General features: G+C 37.4%; 1 protein-coding gene across 1 annotated transcript in view; it reads right to left on the bottom strand.

The window, feature by feature from the left end:
* Positions 1–3155: 3155 nt before the first annotated feature.
* Positions 3156–21228, bottom strand: part of LOC134222429 (uncharacterized) — a 79792-nt gene continuing 61719 nt past the window's right edge. Inside the window, exons 4-5 of the mRNA XM_062701579.1 lie at positions 3461–3570; positions 3156–3379 (exon numbers count right to left, since the gene is read on the bottom strand). Coding sequence (XP_062557563.1) covers positions 3156–3379; positions 3461–3570 — 334 coding nt within the window. The remainder of the gene's footprint in view (positions 3380–3460; positions 3571–21228) is intronic.

Raw genomic sequence — 21228 nt, 5'->3', positions numbered from 1 at the left:
ATGACGTTTGGTCGAATGACATTTAGTCGAAAGGACATTTGGTCGAAAGGGACATTTGGTTCACTGGGCATTTAGTCGGATAGACATTTAGTCGAATGGGCGTTCAGTCGAATGTTGAAAAATGTATTACATAATAATAAGTCGGTAATGGGTAATTTCGTAAAAACGCATAATTAAGCAATAGATTTTTGGATATCCACAAGATACATGGATGAACTCGTCCACTGATTAGAGCTACTCAGTGGACGTTGGGAAGGTAAATCAGCAGCGAAAGAAACGAAAATGAAGATTTTTCGCCTGCGAAAACGGAGTCTTCTAGAAACTCTGATGGACTATAAAAAAATTGGAAACCCACCAAAATACCAAAACATTGAGTACCGATGGTGAAATACACTCTATTCTATTTTTTGGCACTAACTCAACAATATATGATATCAATTTTATGTTGTTAATTTTCATCGTAGTCGGCTTTGGAATATTTCGTTGGTTGACATTTCGCCAAAGGTACGTTTAGTCGAAGAGACATTTGGTCAAATGGACATTTAATCAAAAAATAAATTGCAGTAGAGATTCTCTCATTATTTTAATGGAAACTCTTTCTTTCACTCAATTTTTCATACTTCGTCCGTCCTTAAAAACTTAATTCCGCCCAAACGGCCATATGTCCTAATGTCTATTCGACGTAATGTCTTTCCGTGCAAGTGTCATTCAACGAAACAATCATTCGATGTCTAAATGTCTTTTGACCACATAGACTCATTGTAGTTGGTTAAAGAGGTTCGCCAAAGTCAATATCCTGTCGGAAATATTCTCCGTTTTCCTATTATTTATTCTTTTTATGAACCCATCATTTTTTGGTGAACATCGGAGTATTAGGTACTTATGTGACTTTTTCAAACACCGCAATGAATCATTTAGTTTTATTATTGACTAAGGTTTCTTTCTTTCAAACATCCATTCGACGAAATGTAGCAAGATTAATCATTCAAAAATTCATTTTCGACCTAATGTCCATTCGACGTAGTGTCCTTTCCGCCGAGCGTCATTCGACGTCATTGTCCTATCGCACTTAAAATTAATTTTCGACTAAATGTTCATTCGACCAAATGTCTATTCGGCGTAATGTCCTTTCAACCAAATGTCATTTGACTAAATGTCATTCGACGAATTTTTTTTCGATGAAATGTTATAAATTCCGGGCAAACAACGCATGAGCGTACAATGCCTTGTAGGGTAATGAGTTCGATGATTGACCTTCAGTTGCCAACGATTTTTGTGACGAAACACGCACCTTTATACACCGGTCTACTATGGGGAATTATCATACAAATGGGTGGCCAAAAATGTTTTTCCATGAAAACTGTCTCTACGCAACATTTTTTTTGACGTTGTTTTTAGATTGTCACATCAAATCGTCATAACACCACGATCAGAACTCGATGACGAGTAGAAAATTTGGTGTAGTATCCAAAAAGATGGCTTCAGCTAGGCATACACAGTGGCAACGCACAAGAGTTACCGTTCCAAACAATCCACCAAACGTCTACCGAAGTCATGCAGAACACAATCAGATCCAATTTATGACAGTGAAGCGATTTTATTCAAATTGAAATGATGTAATATCATCCACCATGCATAAAAAAAAGCTATCAAGTCCATACTAAACCAAAACGATTGAATGTGAAGGCGGTTCTAAATCATAATACTGGACTGGATAATACCATGGATGCGTGGAAAGGTTCAATCGTTTCTTGGCGAAATGGTGGTGTTCTTTGTCAAAATTTCAATTATGTTCTCCTTCTCGACCCAGTGCAGTGTGTTTCTTTACTTTCAGGTTTAGGTCTTCCTAATACGGTTCAAAGAACCAGAATGATCGGGAACTGGTCAATTACTTTTGCAATCAAGCTAAGTTGGAAAAAAAAGTTTCATCTGAACAATTCAGTCATTGGCACAGGAACGGATTTTTATTATATTGTTGGCTGTCATCTGACAAACAACAAGCACATTCAAATCGTTTGGGGTAAACTATATGATTGCGGTAATTACATACATTAAAACCCATCACTTTATATAAACCTTTACAACAAAAAAATTAGTGGAATATTTTGCTCCTCATATAGGTACATTATTTTTGGAGCATTCAGTTCATAGGGAAAGCGTACAGTTCGGCCGACTGCAATTAGCCACCCGAGTAAGATGTAAAAAGCCCGCTTGGCGAGCGTATTTAAGAATTGCTGTGGTCGATTATCATACAACCATTGTCTAATGTTCTAGAACTAGGGTACGATACAATGACGAATACGAAGTGGTGAACTCAGCGTAGTTAATAAATTTAGCAAATCCTATAGCTTTTTCACCCGAGACGTTCCAGTGTATTCTTTATTTTGCATTATTAGAAAGTTGGCTCAATCGAAACTCCAATATTTAGCAAGATAATCAAAGTTCAAATCAATTTATACAATAAACATAATCGCAATATGGGATTTTAACAAGACAGTGTTTCTGCGGAAACCAGACAGACACTAATATACTAATACAATACATTCCACTGCCTTGGACCTTTTCATTAGAAGTATAAATAGAAGTTGAACCAGCCTTAACCATAAAATGCAGAAAATAGAGTGAGAATAAAAACTTTTTTGGAACATATGTGTTGCTTGTAAATATGAGATGCCTAATGGTTATGCCCATATGTCCTATAGTAGTAATACCTAGCATGATAAATGCATGGAGCTGTGAGTTGCTTATAATTAAGATAATTTATGATTAAAATATGAATTTAATTATCTTTCTGATGTAGTAATCTCTCTGATATTCGTATGAGAAAATATAATTTCTGTTCCTCAAAATATCAAACCTCTATAAAAATAAGCAAAAAACTTTCCTCATGCATTCAATCTACCGCACAATTCTCTTTGCCCCTTCAAACTTTGTACCCGGTGGCTCATTTCATCACTCGATAGTTAGCAATGCACGTGATCAGCGACCGTTTAATTAGTAGCCAATGAGCGGTCTTTTTTACCGAGTTGGTCAAACTTCGCCAATCATCATCGACTGACGACGCAATCACCCAACCAAGGCAAGCAAGGCATGTCCCTTCTTTGCTGCACAAACTCGGTGCCATTTCACATTTTCAAATCCAGAACTCCTTCAGATCAAACGCTTACCACCACTTCGGCGCTCTGGCCGGACTCAATTAGGCAGTGAAATGGAGTTTTTCCCTCCATCAACCTCTCAGCGGCATTGTTTTCGGATCTGCTTGGCTGGCTCTTGGAGTGGCGACCAGCAAGAACAAGCGACGCACACACCGCCCGCCCATCCAGCCGGGCTGCGTTGGCCACTTGAGTTCGACCGCGCGCAGCTGTCGTAGAGACCCTCGCTAAAATTGGAAATAAAAAGCCGGCCGGAATTAAGTGAGTGTGGCCACTTTCAACCGACTTCGACGATGGCATTTTCTCACTCGCATCCTGCCCGGCGATAGACGCTTGTAAGTGGTTGGCTCTGATCTGATGGCTGAAGCTGAAGTCCGTAATGTAGATACCTAGCGCGATTGATGGCGGTTGCTTGTTGCTGTAATACGAGTGGGGAACAATGGTCGAGTGATTCGCGCGCGCACTGATGGATAACCCAACAAAACAACCCGTGATGGAATGGCAGCTTTGAAATGGATACCACCGAAAGCCGGTGGCAATCATGAGCAGAGAGCGACGGATGCTCTCGATTATGTGTTCAGCAGCCCATAAAATTAACGCCATTTTTATTACTCCCCATTACAAGGGGATTGCTCGTTGCCATGAAGTGTCCAGATAAGAGGGATTTTGACTGGAGCTTGTCAAAAAATCTAAATCAGTGTACATAAGCAGTTTGACAGGTTTCGTTCCATTCTTGGAAATCTATCGAATGGGAAATTTTTAATTGTTATGTTCTTTGTTAGGCAATCATACAGACCAGAGGTATTCAAACTTATTATCCAACAGCGCTAAATATTTTTTTGTGTTCTACTGAACAAAATAATTGAAAAGTTTAAAAACTAAGAGATTTGCGTTAAATTAGTCGAATTTAATTAAAAGTAGCAAAATCATCCTTTCTTTAGAAATATTCGACAGAATGTTAAAATAAATCCAACATCAATCACAATACATTTGATAACGCGATAAAAAAAAATGGAGCACAAATATGTTAAATAATTTTGCAAACTTTGCGATACTAATTAAATAGCATTAAATGATATTCAAGATAATTCACGGGTAACGGATAACCATACCCAAGCAGACGAAAATTGCTAAATAATATCAAATCTTGATAAGATAACAAAATGAAATATGGACATGATTGATATAAGAGATAAAAGATCAGACGACAATATCAATATTTTGCACTGAAATATTATGAGCAGATCAAGTCATGCTATTTGTAAGTAGTGATCTATATCATGGCTTCTGCCCGGGTAATGAATGAGTGAATATCGCTCGCGAGAAAGGTTACAAGCGAGCGTGAATACAACTATTGTTGGGACCATTTTGCAGTATTCTTCCTTGACTGAAAAAATATATTTAGAATAAACAAAAGCTCAGGACTTACGCTGTATTAAAAAATTGTCCATACGGTGATGGCTCGGATATAAAACTTTTTATAAAACATATTTATTGAGCTAAAACAAACGTCACATTAATTTTAGAGAAAATTACGACGTATGCTCATGTCTTTTCAGCGATAAATTCAACAAATAAATAGCCCAATCTTTTCGTTGAGCTCATTAACAGAAAAAAGACAAAAAATCAAGGCCAAAATATTGTCCGTAAAGGCTAAAAACATGGTTTAAAATGCCCAAAACTCCCAATCCTCCGTATTCTCATTTTTGTTTTGCTACAATTACGCGCTGAAGACGCATTTTCATTGAATTTGTCAGTTTTTGGGTTGCTTCCGGGGAGATACTCCGTATTTTTTTCCACGAAAACCTTCTTCAATTGGCTTAAGTTCTATATCGCGTGATCTAAAACTTTCTGTACAAGGCCAAGGATCCCAAAGATTTTCAATGGGGTTGAGGTCTGAAGATTGGGGAGCATCAATTTGACATTGAACGGCAGCCACTCTTTGACGGCATTAGAATAATGTTTCGGATCGTTGTTTAGGACAAATTTATAATTGGATCTATTTTACCCGTTTTACGCGTTCTTTCAAGTTTTTCTTCAAAATGTGCCGTTTGCACTAAAAACACCCCAAACCATAAACACTATTGTGCTTCACAGTCGGTGACATTATTTTATCCATTTCTGTAGTTGGTTTGCCCTAACCGGTATGGCCCTGACCTGTCCGTCGATCCCAAAAAGCTACGTATTCTCTCGTACATTAATATGGCATTCTGCCAGACCTTAAATGTCTCTTCCTTTGGATATTACTTAAAAAAAATATCAAGAAATTCCATTTGGAGTTTCTTCAAAAAATGTTTAGTAACTCTTTAATTTTTAAAGCAATGAATTTCTTCGGCAAATATTCTATGAATTCCTCAAATAAATTCTTCCAGAGATTGCATAAGGGATTTCTTCCAAAATTTCCCAAGGAATTTCATCAGAACGTCTTCCAGCAATTCCTTTTAAACATTCTTCGGGAATTCTTCTAGAACTTCCATCGAAAATGCCTCCATGGGCTCTTTACGAAATTATTTCAGAAATACCCTCGGATTTTTTCAGTGTTAGTTGTTTAATTTGTTGGTTTATTTTTTTGAAAATTCAATTAGCAGCTCCACCGAAAACTATTTTATTCTCTAATTAATTTTCAATTATTTCCTGGAAGAAATCTAAGAAGAAATCCCGGAGGATTTTCGGAGAAACTTTTAAAGAAAACCCAAGAGAAATATCCAAAGGAATTCTTGGTTGATTTTTTTAGATTATCCAAGGAAATTTTTTTGAGGGGCTCCTAAATGATTTTTTGGAGAAGTTTTTGAAGAAATTCCTGGAGGGTTTTGTGCAGGAATTTCTAAATGTATTTCCGAAAGCATTTTTAAAAGAGAGCCTGAATGGATTTTCGAAAATCATTTCCGTTTGAACAACTAGATTTTGAAGGTATTTCTAACCAACTTCCCAAAAGAATTCCTAAAAGAATTTCCACAGGAATCCATTCTGGAGGAATTCTCAAAGGAATTTATGAAGAAATTCCTAATAGAATTTCAGAGGGAATTCCTACGGGTATTTCTGAAGTAATTCCTAGATTTCTCCAGGAATTCCTTCGGATTTTTTTTGTTGTAATTCTCCAAAAATTCCTATGGAGATTAGTTCAGGGATAATTTTGAAAATGGCCTCAAGAAATTCTACAAAAACTCCTCCGGAAACGAATTCCAGAAAGTCTTTCGAAAATTCTCTCAGCTGTTTTTAGGAATTTCTCTCAGGAATTTGGTCGGAATTTCCTCTACGCTTTCATTCAGAAATTTGTTTAGTAAAACCTTAGGAAAATCGTTAAGGTATTTTCCCGAAAATTCCTTAAGAAATTCTTCTAAGAACCCTTTGGAATTCCTTGCAAAGTTCTAGGACGAAATTTCCTTGAGAATTCCTGAACAAGTTCCTTATAGAATATCCGAGGAAGTCTATGATGGTTTTTGCCTTTCTCGTACAACGAAGTTGTACCGAAAGGCCATCATTTCACTACGAAAACGAACTTTCTATTGAAGCATCGGAGACCCATAGTGTTCAATCGACTCAGCTTGACGAACTGAGCACATGTCTATCTGTCCGTGTGTATGTATGTGTATGTGTGTATGTGTGTGCACAAAAGCTAAGAAATACATTCGACAACTTTTCATATAATTTATACAGAATTTCTCCGGGTAATCCTTTGAAAAATCCTCCAGTAATTGTTTTTGTTACTTTATAAAGCTACCTACAGGCACTGACAAAACTAGCTCTGTACATCGTTGATTCGTCCAGTCGTCCTATACGGCCATGAATCATGAACGTTAAAAGATGCAGATTATCGTATTCTCGAAGTGTTTGAGTTGAAAATACTGCGTTCAATACTTGGCAGCGTGGTGGAAAATGGTAAATGGCTCAGACGAATGAATGAATCTGCGTGCGTATGCAGGAAGAGAGACCAGCCAAATAACCTGCAGAGAATCTGTAAGAGGACGTTGGCTCTGGGGTATGCAATCGAAGAAGATGTGGGAACTGCCGCTGATGCATTTTAGAAAAAAGGTTAGGACTTCGAAAATGTGGAGATTTCTTCAAAATTTTCTTAAAAAGTTCCTACCCAATCAAAAAATGCAGAAATTGTCATAGAATTTTGCGAAGGAATTCCTGATGAAGTTTCCTGAGAAATGCCTGTGGGAATTAAAAAAATAGTAGTTTCCTCCAGAAATTCTTTCAAAATGTACACCAAGAACTTTGGCATGTTTAACCAAATTTCAGGAAAAATATTAGATTTGTTGAAATTTAGACATTTTGAGATCAAAACGACTCAAAATCCTGAATTGGAAATAACTTTTGAAAAAAGTTATTAACAAATTAGTTCTATGACACCGAAATCTAATTCTTAACACTTAAGGGTCACGAAAAAGTGAAGCAGGATTTATTGTTAAAATTTTATTTTATCAAAATCAAAGTATAACAAAATAGTGTTAATGTAAATTAAATTTTGAAATCAGGTATTTATTAGACTGTTTGTGAGACGACCCAACGTTTCGACACGGGGATTGTGTCTTCCTCAGGGGGTACTGTAAATGTTTGCTATTACTATTGATTAGTATCGCCGGCAATTGACTATTTTGAATGTGCTGTTTGATGATCGGAAAACGCAGAATATTGTAATTTTATTCCACAGAAGTCGGTTTTTATACGGGCGATTCGTACCGTGTGAATCAAAACCGCGTTAATCCAAAAATACGCGGTAAAATTGATTTTCTCAGCTACTTATTGATTTTTTATCCAGCCGGCGCACAGGTCTAAATCAGAGGAAGAAAAAAAATTGTTAAACATGTTGAAAATTGGGTCATCATTGTATCATATTCATTTATGGAGTATCTTGAAGTCAAAGTTGTCGTTTATCATTATAACAAGTTATTAATCTCGCGATCTAAACTGACTATTTATAAGCATAATTATTACTTTCATCGCCATTTAGGACACCAAGAATGTTCAAACGAATATAGACAAACATACGTATGCATTTTTGACAAACTACATCCTATTTAAATTATTATTAGGGTCTTCTTTACCATCATCGGATAATAGTAAAAGAGTAGAAAATTTGAATTTATTCGTTTAACGATAATTTTAACTACGAATAAATAAGCTCAAATCCTATTCACGATTGCGTAAGGAAAGCTAGTGGTAGATAGAAGTGGGTTACGCCGCAAACTGGGTGACTTTATACTTTGAATTGCTCTGATTAAAGCAGCACTCGTCATCTAACTCACATACTAATTTGTTTCTAGAAAGTCGATTATGAATTAGTCCTACAGAGGATTTTACAATTCCACCATCCGAGCTAGCTCTTTTTGATTTTTTCAAATTTGCGGTGACTGGCTGTTGAAATAATATTTCAGGGTTTATTCATGTCCACGGAAATCGAATTGAAAGAGTTATGAGTTATATTAAAATTTAGGAAAAATAAAGGTCATTGAAAAACGCTAGCTTCTATGAAGTTGCTCCGTCTCTCCTATTACCATACCGTCACCGTTGTCTGCTACATCGCCATTCAGGTGTTCTTCGTTGTGCTGCCGCCACCTTTGGATCACCGCACGCTCGTTTGTAAGAAGGTTCCCGTTTATGTCCTTACACATATCGGGCAGTGGCACGTGGCCCTTACGTGAACAGTTTAACTTCTCATAGAACTTTCGTGCTTTATTAGTGCGGTACAGTTGCTCCGTCACTTCACGGTCTCGATCTTCCTGCTGGCGCCTTTTTTTCCGAAAAATCGAGTTTTGTCTGTTCCGTGCCCTTTTGTATAGTGCCACGATCGCCCCCGTGTGGTGTTGCAGCAATCTCGTTTATGCTGCATTCTTCTCCTCAACTTGCTGCTCACATTCGACGTCATGTCAGTCGTTTCTCCAGGTGCACCGTGCCTAGTGCAGCAGTTGCGTTGCTTCCAATAGCGGATCGAATATCTCTCCAGCCATCTTCAAGAGACGCTGCTGCGCCTAGTTGCTCTTCCGTTGGGAGTGCCACTTCCAGTTGCTGCACGTAGTCTTAGGTCAGTCTACCGTCTTGTAGCCGCCCAATATGTTTAGCCGCGGCGGACGACTCCGACGCGGGTTGTACACCGTCGAGAGTTTTGAGCGCAGGCATACTGCAACGAGGTAGTGGTCGGATTCAATATTCGCACTGCGATAAGTGCGTACGTTCGTGATGTCGGAGAAGAATTTACCGTCGATCAGAACATGGTCGATTTGGTTTCTTGATTTGGTGATATCCATGTGGCCTTGCGGATATTTTTACGGGGGAAGAAAGTGCTTCGAACTTATATAACATTAAATTATATTATAACTAGCTGACCCGGCGAACTTTGTCTCGCCCAAAACTGATCAATTTGCTGATATATTTTTTACGTACACAATTTATCTTTAAAACAAACCGGTTTTTCAAAATATTTTTTTCCTTTTTTTTGACATTATTTTATCATGACACTTTTTGAATTAATTTAGTAGCCAAACCAAAATTAACAAAAATCGATCTTTCCGTTATCTGATGATAATGTCAACTTAGATGACATGATTTGAAATTATCATACAAAATGCACGACAAACTATTTCATCGGAGACATTTTATTTCGATTGTCAATTTTTTTCAACTTCATCGTAAATAAAAAAAAGAAAGGGATATAAATTAGCTAAAATTGAGCTGTCTATTCTTGAGTCATGCGCGGTCGTATATATAGATGATCAAATTTGAAAAAAAAAATCATGCAAATTGTACGAAAAATTCATCTTAACATTTTTCCTCGTAAATAGAAGAAGGAAAGGGTTATAAATTAGTAAAAATTGGGTTGTCTATTCTTGAGTGATGCGCGGTCGTACAAATGCCAACTTTGTTTTATATATATAGATGAAGATATTTTCCACACAGTCTCATTGTTTTTTACTTGTAAACCTCTTCGGTGTTTTGTTAGAAGTGTTCAAGTAGGAAGAGGAAAAACATATCTATTTCAAAATAAATGTTATGTGGGTTTTTTAAAAACTATAAAGGATTCATCAAGTGGGTAAATTTATGCCAAAGCAATTTTCTATCTGCTTATAGGAAAGGACCCAATGATCGAGATTTTCCACATGGCAGAAACATCTAACGATTTGACAAATCGCTCTAGCGGCACTAACCTACGCGCGTCCACACATTATCCATACCAGAATGTTGATTAGTTGACGCTTGTTGTGTTGTTTTCCCAGAGCTACCAGCTGCTGCTTTAGTTTTCCGGCGACAGAATTTTACCGCGTTTTGAAAATGTGCGATCAATCGGATTACTGCTTGAGGTGGTGACTTGCCCAGGAAGATCGACGAAATTAACTAGGGTGCATTTAGCCGTGATATTGTTCACCAGGGCTTCAGCCAATTTGGACTTGCTGGAGAGTTTATGGCTTATGATACAAAGGCTGATTAAACAAGACTTTGACGAATGTGTATTATTACATTCCACTGAATGAAGTCAAATTTTCAAAATCCTGGTAAAGCTGAATCAAATGTTTGCTTAAGAATTCGAATTTGAACGAAATTTATTTGATGAAGACTCCCGATATGATGACCAAGTACATGAACGCCAACAACATCTTTTGTACTTCATGTTTAGAAATTGCTTTTGAAGCTAGCTCTGGAAATGCAAAGTAATTGTAATCTTTTAGGGAAGATCCATAAAGTACGTCACGCAAAATTTGGCGATTTTCAACCCCCCTCCCCCCTTCGTCACACTTTTTGTATTAAACTTCTAAAATTTTTGTATGAGAATTAGAATTACTAGTTCCTATTTACAATTTTGTTTGGTAGATATAGGTAGGTGTTATGTAATGGAACAAAATACTATTTTTGTTATTTGAAAATGCCCATTGTTTGACTTTAAAATGCTGAATGTTGTAATGTGTGTGCAATTCTTAATCAGGCAGATCTGACGTTTTGTATTTGCATATGCTAATTTGCGTTTCCAAGTACGTAGGTATTTCCGCAAAAAAAAAATAAAAACTTCGTTTCGTAAAATTTCGAATCAAATAGTACCTTGATTTCGTTTCGTTTCGAAGTCACGGAAGTAAATCTACATTTCGTTCCGAATCAACATGGACATTTTAAATTTCGTTTCATTTCATTTCGCCAGGAAAATGTGTGTTAAGTGTTAAGTAGGGTTAAAGTTCCGATAGTCGTGGGTGTTCCTAAAGTTGCGGTAGTACAGATTTTAGAGAATTAACAAATTAATCCAAGCGCAGTTAGTTGACCTGTCAAAATACAATAGACACAAAGATAACATTGGAACTCCTTCTAAATTGGTAAAGAACCTTTAAATCCCTTGCGCCAATAGTTGCGGTAGTGTTCCAATAGTTGCGAATCTCATATAAAACCTATGGAACTCGCAAAACTATAGGAACACGAATAACAAAATACCGCAAATATTAGAACACTGCACCAACAATTGGAGGAATGATTCCAGGTATCAATAATGGGTTTTGGTGCAGTTACGATACGCTCCATATAGAACAAAGTGATTGAGCTTTCGGATGCACTCTCGAAGTAAGGAAAACGAAAAATAGATGAAGTCTAATCCAGCAATCAGTGCAGGAACGTGACACGTCGTAAAAATACCAATAACAACAGTAAGCCTCGCACACTCGGTGTAATAAGTAATGATATGCGGTGAACAGGCGACCGTGGCGTAAAACACGATATAAATTTCATTTCATCAATGTGAGTCTATTGATTGACTCACGGATTCTTCAGACGTTCCTCGGAGATTCACTTTCAGAGTACCTACATCGCTCCGGTTCATGAAAAAAAAGAAACATTATGTGCCCGAGTTACACTTGAAAAGTAAATTTCATCGTAGCTCTAACCAAACAGTTCAATGCTCATATTATTTGTAATTCACCATCAGTAAGTGCAGTGTCATTCCAGCCGACAATCCCGATTTCCCACGATGATCATAAAACCAAATCACCTGCCGTTTCCGTTTATACAGGTGCAGCGGTCTGTTTGACATAAAATTAAACTTTGTTGCCATACATTCACACTTAATTGAGCGCATGAATAGAGCATAAATTAAGAGTCCCGATTGGTAAGAAAGAAAGAACCCACCACATGGAACATCAAATATTCCGCTCTATTCGTTGGATGAAAGGGATTCCCACCTTTATGGTTCGTTGCCGCCACGTTCGTTGTCCATCCGTTCAATTAAAACGCATCCAAAGTCGACCCAAAAAAAAGAAATAAAATAAGCGGCCGAAAGGATTCAACGAGAGCTGCCGCGTTAACGCAAGAGAATGGTTGCACAGAAATAGGTTAAGTGTGTAGAAAACTGATCCTTTAGAAGAAAGTGTTCTCCACTTCATGCTGAAAAGTTTATGAGGACCTCCTTCGATGTGCAATCGGTTTTTGTTTCACATTGCTGCTGGACATGCTGATGTTGGTCCTCGGCCGAAGGCTCAACGACACTTTCATATTTTTACTGCCGCTCGTCGCTCTTTGATAGATGTCCTTTCCCATTTGCAGCGACATAAAGGAACTGGACCAAACAATAACTCAACGGCCGGGTCAGTGTTGTCGACGCAGCCTGAGGTCATCCTTGCCGAGGCTGATACAGTGTTGGAGTTTTTTTCTGGCAACTGGGATCAACTTCCCCGCGACACTCGTGCAACCGTTTCTAAACTCCTGCAACATGTAGCGGACCTCCGTGAAGTGCATCTCGTTTTCTCTCTGCAAGGCAAGTGGGACCCCATTGTTCGGCACAAATTATACACAAATAAAAAAGGATACACCCAGTAGTGGCAGCAAGACTCGGCATCCCTTTGTTATTCAAAGCAAGTGTCGTAAAAGAAATCGTCATTCACGAGGTGTACAGGCAACCAAATAAAAGAACAGTTTCTCGACAAACACACGAGCTGTTGTATAGTGATGCCTGACTTCTACTGGCAGTAGTACAACGAACGCAAAAAAGAATAAAAACTACCGTAAAAAGCCATGCTGAAGACAAAACTTGCCGACAGGAGACTTGAGAAAACATATTTTAAATTATGTTCAACATCGAAAACGATAAGCACATAAACACTCATCGAAAGAGACGGTAAAGAAATGGCGGTAAAGATAAAAGAGACATTTGGTGGAATACTGGAAGCTAGATTTAAACGAGAGCTGATTCTTGACCAGGTGTTCGTCATTCATATGTTTGAATTTCATTTGTTCATTTTTGCCTCACTTATCTAAATGATTAGTTCGTGTTATTCCATTCGGGTTCTATGTACATGGTCTACGTGTCGTACTCGACAAATCAAGAACTAAACAATTTTGTTACAAAAAGACAAACCAATTCTATGTTTTTGTGATATAATTTATTCTAACGAAATGTAACCGTATGAAATAAATGTATGTATCTGTACAATAGAATATTATGTCATGGTGACTACAAAACATTTCGCCTTATGTTTCCCATTTGTAGCAATCAAGAATAAATGAACGCCTTTGTTCCGACATGATGCTTGACCGTCAGCAATAGAAAACGCTTCCATGAATTTTAGCATCCTTTCTATGAAACGGTTCCCAAGGAAAATAGAAGCATTCCAAGTGACTGCTTCCAATGTCCTATTTTGCAGCGCACGCACACAGAATTCTGTTTCAAAGAACATCTTGTTGCTATTTTTGCTGATGTTTTGTGCAGAGTTGTTACCACTGACTACACACAGAAATTCCTCCAAAAACACGGAGTTTTGATGAGTAGATTGGAAGTTGATTCATTGCGGTCAATAAGTCAGACCTTGGCGTTGATGGTATTTCTCGCGTGCTAAAATAGTCAATAATTATAGTACATGGAGAAGGTTTCTCAAGGCTTTATTTATGCGAACAGTGGTATCGGGAGTGGGTAGGAAAAGTAGGACATGTCCTACAAATGAATTTTCCTGGGTGGAACAGTCAAGGCATTGTCCTACCGATGATAATGCTGCCGCTAATCGCAAGTCCAGCACATCTGTATGTGGGCCTCCATATACAGATGTGCTCGCTTGCGGTTAGCGGCAGAATGGGATCATTTAGGTAACAAAAACAATTGCAAAAATCATCAACTATCGTGGATATACCGCAATGTACCAACCTTGTATCTTGTACCTTGTGCTTGAATACCATTTTCCTTATATCTTTGAACACAATGACTGATCGTTATTGAATTCAATAGTGATCAACTACAGTTTATCGCCCGTCGAATGCAACTTGTTGCGGAAAAAAAGGATTACTATATGAAAAGTTGGCTAATGTTTTTCGGTTTTCGTACGCACGGACAGACAGACATTTGCTCAGTTTGTCGAGCTTAGTCGATTGGTATATCAGACTCAAGCCTTCAATGAAAAGTTGGTTTTTGGAGAGCTAGTTTTTGAAAAATAGGAACAAAACACTATAATATTAGTTAAAAAGAAAGTAGAAATACTCTCTGATAGGTTTCTACCACTATAAAAAGTACACAGTTCATGTATCAAGTGATTCTCTGACAAAAACTGTGTGTTTGGAAAAGGAGATTTTAAAGTCATAATTTGAACAGGAAACATAGAGGTTTCTGGGATTTTCTAGAAATTGTTTACTGATTGACTCCATTACTCCAGGAAGTATATTTTCATCCCAAAAGCGCTCAAAAGATGCTTCATGGTTTCCAGAGGTAGAAAGAAGTCGTTGGAATCTAAAAATAAGATCAATTTAAAATTTACAAAAATTTATACATTATTGGAAGTCCATGGGAAAGAATAGAAACCTTGAAGGATTTGTTGAATCTATAATTATCACAAGCTGTAGTTGTAAAATTGGTCGCTTATTTTAAGAAGAGGCGCTTATATACTAAGACGCTAGTACACAGTTAAAAATTCTAAAAAAATACACGCTATGGAAAATAATTCGAAACTAGAAGAAACGAAATATAGATTTGCTTTCGAGACTACGAAACTATACGAGATCAAAGTCCATTTAATTCGGAATTTAACGAAACAAAGGTATTTTTTTTCGCGGAATTTTTATTGAATTGATCTTACATTATTTACGCAATTCTGATATCATTTTTCAAAAACAAATAACTGCTTTGCTACCAATAGAGTTATAGTAACAGAAGAAGCAGTCTGCGATAAATCGTCGCGTTCCCGTTTATATACCATTGGGGATAAGGCAATACCCCAGTATCTGTGCTGCTTTCAAAGGAATTCATCGTGGAGTGTGTGCACCCTAATCTGATCAATTTTATATCAGTTCTGCTTTATATCAGTAAGTATATAAAAATAAAGGAATTGAGGGATTTTTTGGTATTCTAAATTCAGTTAAAAACCTTATTTCACTTAAGAATTGTGTGATTATACTGAAGCATACTTCATGTTGACTTATCAGCGTGGTTTTATAGTAGACGAATCCTCTACAGCTTTCTAAAATGCACAAAGATATGTATTTCAGGTTGTATTACAGAAATATGATTGTAAAGATTTTACGGCAGCAGTTTGCTCGTTATAAATATGTAAACTTGTAACAATAGGATAATATTTCCTTTCAAATTCAACCATTTCATGGAAAGCCATAGTGTTTTATACAATCAACTCAATGAACCAAGCTATTATCTGTTTGTTGTTGTATATGTATGTTAACGCTACAGTGTACTTTTTTTTCAAAAAACTTGTCTGTGCTTTGGGTTTCAATTTGCCCTCAAATTGAAATTGTTATAACTTTTTGAGTGTATGATCAGTTTTGGATGTTTTGGGCTGTTTCGGAAGATAATTTAATCATCTTTCAGGTCGTAACCAAAGATTGGCTGCAGGTTGGCGGGTACCTCGCGGGGAACGGTTTCCGTGAAAAAGAGAACAAAAACAGTGATTTTTTATGCTTATTTTACTTATATCTGAAAATCCTACCCATTTTAAACTGCACCTTTTCAAAAAGGTTATGCAGGAAAGCGTGTACTTTGACATGAGGCATTGATTAGTTTAGAACTTGACCGCTATATGGTGGTATATTCGAAATAATTATTTTAGACTACTTAATATATTCCGATAGGGGAAGTGCTCCGGTTTTGGCCAACTCAGTGCCTAATTTGGCCAACTCTGAAAAATACATATTTTTCCAAAATAATCGATCAGTTAAAAGCAGCGTTGAAGCGTGAGGGATATATCTCTTGTTGGAACTAATAAAACCCTTGCGAATTGCTTTATTTCTGGAGTTATTCACAAAATTGGCCAAATTAGGAACATGGCCAAAACCGGTACAGTTCCCCTATATGGAATTTTCCATATTGTAAAATCGAACAAATTTGTAAAGATGACGTCTTTAACAAAGTTCGTCTGGTGGGAATGGACTGTCTTGTGACGGAAAAAAATAATAAGAAAATTTACGAATAGGTGGCGCTAGTGTACTTGCAATATTCTTTCATTTTTGAAATATTGCTTTAGCTTGAGAACCCTCGTACCTACACCCAAGTTGTATTCGGCAACATGTTTCAGGATAATCAGGACTACGAAGCGGTGCTCAATATAATGAGCACCTCTTCCAAGATGCGGCGCTAGTGAGCTGTTATATTTGAGTATTCTGTTCCATCTGAGATATGATGCATTTTGGTTCGTAGCATTTTTTGGAAACATGAATGTTGTGGTAGCGTTCACAGAATATATTTTAGGTCATCCAAGAAAACCCTGCAGTTAAGTCCTTTGGGTCTACACGCGTAACCAAAGATCAGCCTATTTGTAAAATTCCTAATTATTTTTTTCATCACAAGACAATCCATTCCCACCAGACGACCTTTGCAAAAGAATTTTAACAAATCTCAAATTTGTGCGAGAAGAATATTAACGATGTGGAAAATTCCATATATCGGGACACTTTAGGTAGTCTAAAATAAATAATTCAAATATACCACCACCTAGTGGCCAAGTTATACATTAATCGATGCCTCATTTCAAGGCACACGCCTTCCTGCATAACTTTTTTGAAAAGGTGCAGTTCAAAAGTAGTACACACTTAATTTTCTTTGCCGAGGCCGGCAAAATAAATTGCCGAGAATCCAACAGCTGAGAGCTCGGTAAAAATCTCGTTAAAAGTTCAAATTGCCGACTGGGCTGCAAAACGTGTAGTCATACCAGCTGTCAAAATTTGCCGGGCATATCGGTAATTAAATTACCGGATCTTTCGGCATATAATTCTGCCGAAATTCAGGAAATTATTATTTTTCTCTTGTTTAAAAAAAAAAATGAAAAAAAAAGGAAAAGTCAACAAATATCTTAAATATATTTATTCCTGAAACATATTGGTCTGAAAATATGAATTTAGCACTTCGACATATTTTTATGAACACCAGCAAATTGAGATGCGTACGTTTTTTTACATAATGCCTTTTAGTTAGTGTTTGGTATGCTTTCAAAATACATTGACTGATAATTCTTTGCGCGAACATTATTTTCATAAATAGTAATGAACACCACCGCATTCACTTGTCGGAAACACCTTAGACCTTAAAAAAAAAATCTCTTCGTCTCAGAGTCTCGATTCTCACGTGCAACCGGTGACTCCAATGCACAATACATATTTCAATAGTGGTGCCTTAATTTCGGTTTGTTGAATATTACCGCAAAAAGACTCTGGAAAAATATCATGTCAATTTAATTACAAAACAGATTAAATTATTCTATGCATCAATCGCATAGATAATATTTAAAAACTTACACAGAATCCAGTTTGTCGGCAAGCAAACCCGTAGTTGAATTTCCTTTTTCATTTTTTTGCGTTTTTGACACAACTTCGATTTTGACATTTCACACTTTTCCGAATCTCGGCAAACATATTATTTCACCGATTCTGATCGCAAAATAGATTACCGACTTTCGGTGATCAATGTTCTTAGCCGAATTTCGGCAACGAGAGTTTAGAAAAACAATTTAAATGTCAAACTTTGACGATATATCAGTAATATAGTAATTTACCGACCAAGTTCGTCATTTTTTATTACCGAAATCAAATTTAGCGTTTAAGTGTGTAGGGTTTTCAGATTTAAGTAAAATAAGCATAAAAATCACTGTTTTTGCATCTGTTTTCACGAAAACCCCTCCACCTATAGCCAATCTTCGGTTACGACCTGAAAGATGATTAGATTATCTTTCGAAAGAGCCCAAAAAATCCAAAATTCGCCAAACAATCCAAAAGGTATAGCAACATCAATTTGTGGTCAATTTGACCCAGAGCACAGACAACGTAAATTTGCTTGAGCACTGACAGAGAGTTAACTCTTAGGCGGTGTTTAGTCATGCCTGGTTTGAGGCCCTACAAGGGCCCTAGGAATCCACGTCACGACTTTGCCTAGTTTTGAGCCTAACGTCTTATATCGGATCACTTTTGAATAAAAGTAGGATAGAATAGTTGAAGATGTTTTTTGTTTTCTATTGGACATTTCTGAAGACGTTTTATAGAAAACGAAATACGTATTTGTCGACTCAGAATTGGATTATGTATTAAGCGTTAATAGAAAAATGTGTATAACATTAGGCAAATTTTTTTGATAATACACGACCGTATGAGAAAAATTCCGCGGAATTTCGTCAAATTCCGTTAAAAGCTAGATTTTTGTAGCGGAATTTTTGTAATTTTACGAAACCAGATTTCGCCATGCGCAAATTCCGGGAAATTCCGCGGAATTTCGTTCCGAACCACATGAAACGAAATTTTTCGAAATAACCGCATATGCTTAATATGCTGTAACATTTGAATACTGTGTAGTTTTTAAGGGCGTATAAAAACAAATCCCGGGTACTTATTCAAAAGGACGTATGTGATTTTGTAAACAAAGATTCAAACGTCGATTTGGCCAGTCTGATGGCACTCCCACGCAAACCAACACCACCAACAGGTAGCCGAAGCCTCCCCCTATCGGTCTATGGTGATGGTTTTCGTGGGAGGGCTATCAGACTGGCAAAATCGACGTTTGAATCTTTGTTTTCAAAATCACATACGTCCTTTTGAATAAGTACCCGAGAAATGTAGTAAAAATGGTTCTCAAAGAAGTATTTTTGCCATTCTCGTACACTAAGTGTACCGAAAGACTATGTGTTCGCTGCAAAATCATTTTTTTATAGAAGGTCCGGGGACCCATAGCCAATATACCAATCGACTGTGCTCGACGAATTGAGGTGATGTCTGTGTGTGTGTGTTTACAAGGGTTAAAGGTCATTGAGCTTGACGACCGACTGGTAAATAGCTTACACAACCTCACTTGATCAGTATAGTTGCTAATGAAGAATGTGTATAGCCGCCAGACATCCAAAATACTCACGCTCCTCTAATGTGGACGTGTACTATACACATGTGGAAGTTTTGGCTTGAGAAATGGATTGCGAGTGATTTGACTATGCGTCCAATTTGGGAATCTCGAGCTCGTTCAGTACCCGCTAGGTTGCGAAGGACGACGGAGGTCCTTCGTAGCTTAGTTGGTTAAAGCACCAGTCTAGCGTACTGTAGGGTCATGGGTTCGAGTCCCATCGAAGGGAAAGTGGTTACCTCCAATACATTTTTCAAATCAATATCTTCCACATAACGTACATATTCACATATGAGTTTTCATAACATTGTAAATTAAGGTGATTATAGAATGAAGCCCGTGGTGAATTTCAAATTCACCACACGCTTATCTACATACATTTCCAAAACCCCAAAATTGGCGTAATAGTTTTTGTACAGTGCCGAAACTCAAATTATGAATATTCAGCATAACTAAGCAAAAGATCTACCATCATTTCAGCCCCATACGCGTTATGGTTCTTTCATCTCGTGCTCTTGAAAAACATATTGGAAAAGCACGTGGTTTACAAAATGGCCGAATTCTGGCTTCATTCTATAATCACCTTAATATCCCCCAAGAAGTTATGACGTTTGAGCGGGTCGCTTAATGAACGCAAAATGAACTATTGTTCAAGAGAATACCCCGCTCAAGTGTCAAAATCCATTAGTTGAGTGAATTTGATGAACTCCTGCGCAGGTCTATCTTTCAATTTACAATTTATCCACACACAACTCACCCTGACATGCTGCTAATTTCAAGCGTTACCGCATGAATGTGAGTGGCCCATTTGAACGCGTGGTGAATTTTTGTCATTTGCTGGGTGACTGTGGTGAATTTTATATTTGTGGCGCACTGGATGATGTGAGTTCTGTTGTTTACTCCTCTCCCTTTTCGGGAATGTGAGATCGATTTCAAGGTAGGAAGAAAAAAAAGAAATAAAAAACATCACCATCATCCAGTCACTGGATTCCTCGCAACAAGTTGCATTCAGCGGGGAATCCTGTTTCATTGTTTTCTATTGAAAACTGGGTTGATGAGATTAGAAAATATGGCTAAAATACATTTTTTACGCAAAAAAGGAGTGAGTCTCGCCAATTTTTCAAACAGTTACCACAAACCGATTGGCTCGCAACAAATTGCGTTTGACGGGATTCCTCTTCCAACGTTCCAGTTGAAAATCGGGCTAATCAAACTTTGGCCTTGGAAGTTATGGCCAATACCGATGTGCTTTACTACAGGTGTGGGCCAAACCCTAAAGTAGCACCTGTCAACGAAAATTCGCTATTTAAGGGAGAAACTCTCAGCTGGATTTCCGAAGATGGCCGAAGGCGACCGAACGTGACGTCACGTCTGGCATACTCAGTGAAATTTTTATAACAGACGTGACATTTCACTCCACCCGCCCGCTGTGGGTGGCAATGTTTACATTATTTTTTCGACTAATACAGACTTAGAGGTCCTCGGGCCACAGCCTCACTGAAGCACATCGAGCCAATTCACTTTTTCACATACACCTTGTCGTAAATAAGGGAAGCATAGGGGGCTTAGCTCTCCATAGGATTTGAAAAGTTAGTATGTAGTGATAATTATTTCCAATATATAGCATAATGAATTACTAAAAAAGTTTGAAGGCAAAAGAGTTATCTCCCATATTCACCCTTAATGAAATGAGTGGAAGACAGCCAAGACAGGAAGAGCTTGTTTTTCATTTCTGATTCCTGTGTGGTTCCCTCAATGGTTTACTTCGTAATTCCTCGACGATCGGAATGCCTTTGACGA

The sequence above is a fragment of the Armigeres subalbatus genome, chromosome 3, assembly GCF_024139115.2.
Source record: "Armigeres subalbatus isolate Guangzhou_Male chromosome 3, GZ_Asu_2, whole genome shotgun sequence".
Lineage (NCBI taxonomy): Eukaryota > Metazoa > Arthropoda > Insecta > Diptera > Culicidae > Armigeres > Armigeres subalbatus.
Note: the sequence above shows the minus strand (reverse complement) of the source record. Positions and strands in the feature narration are given on the sequence as shown.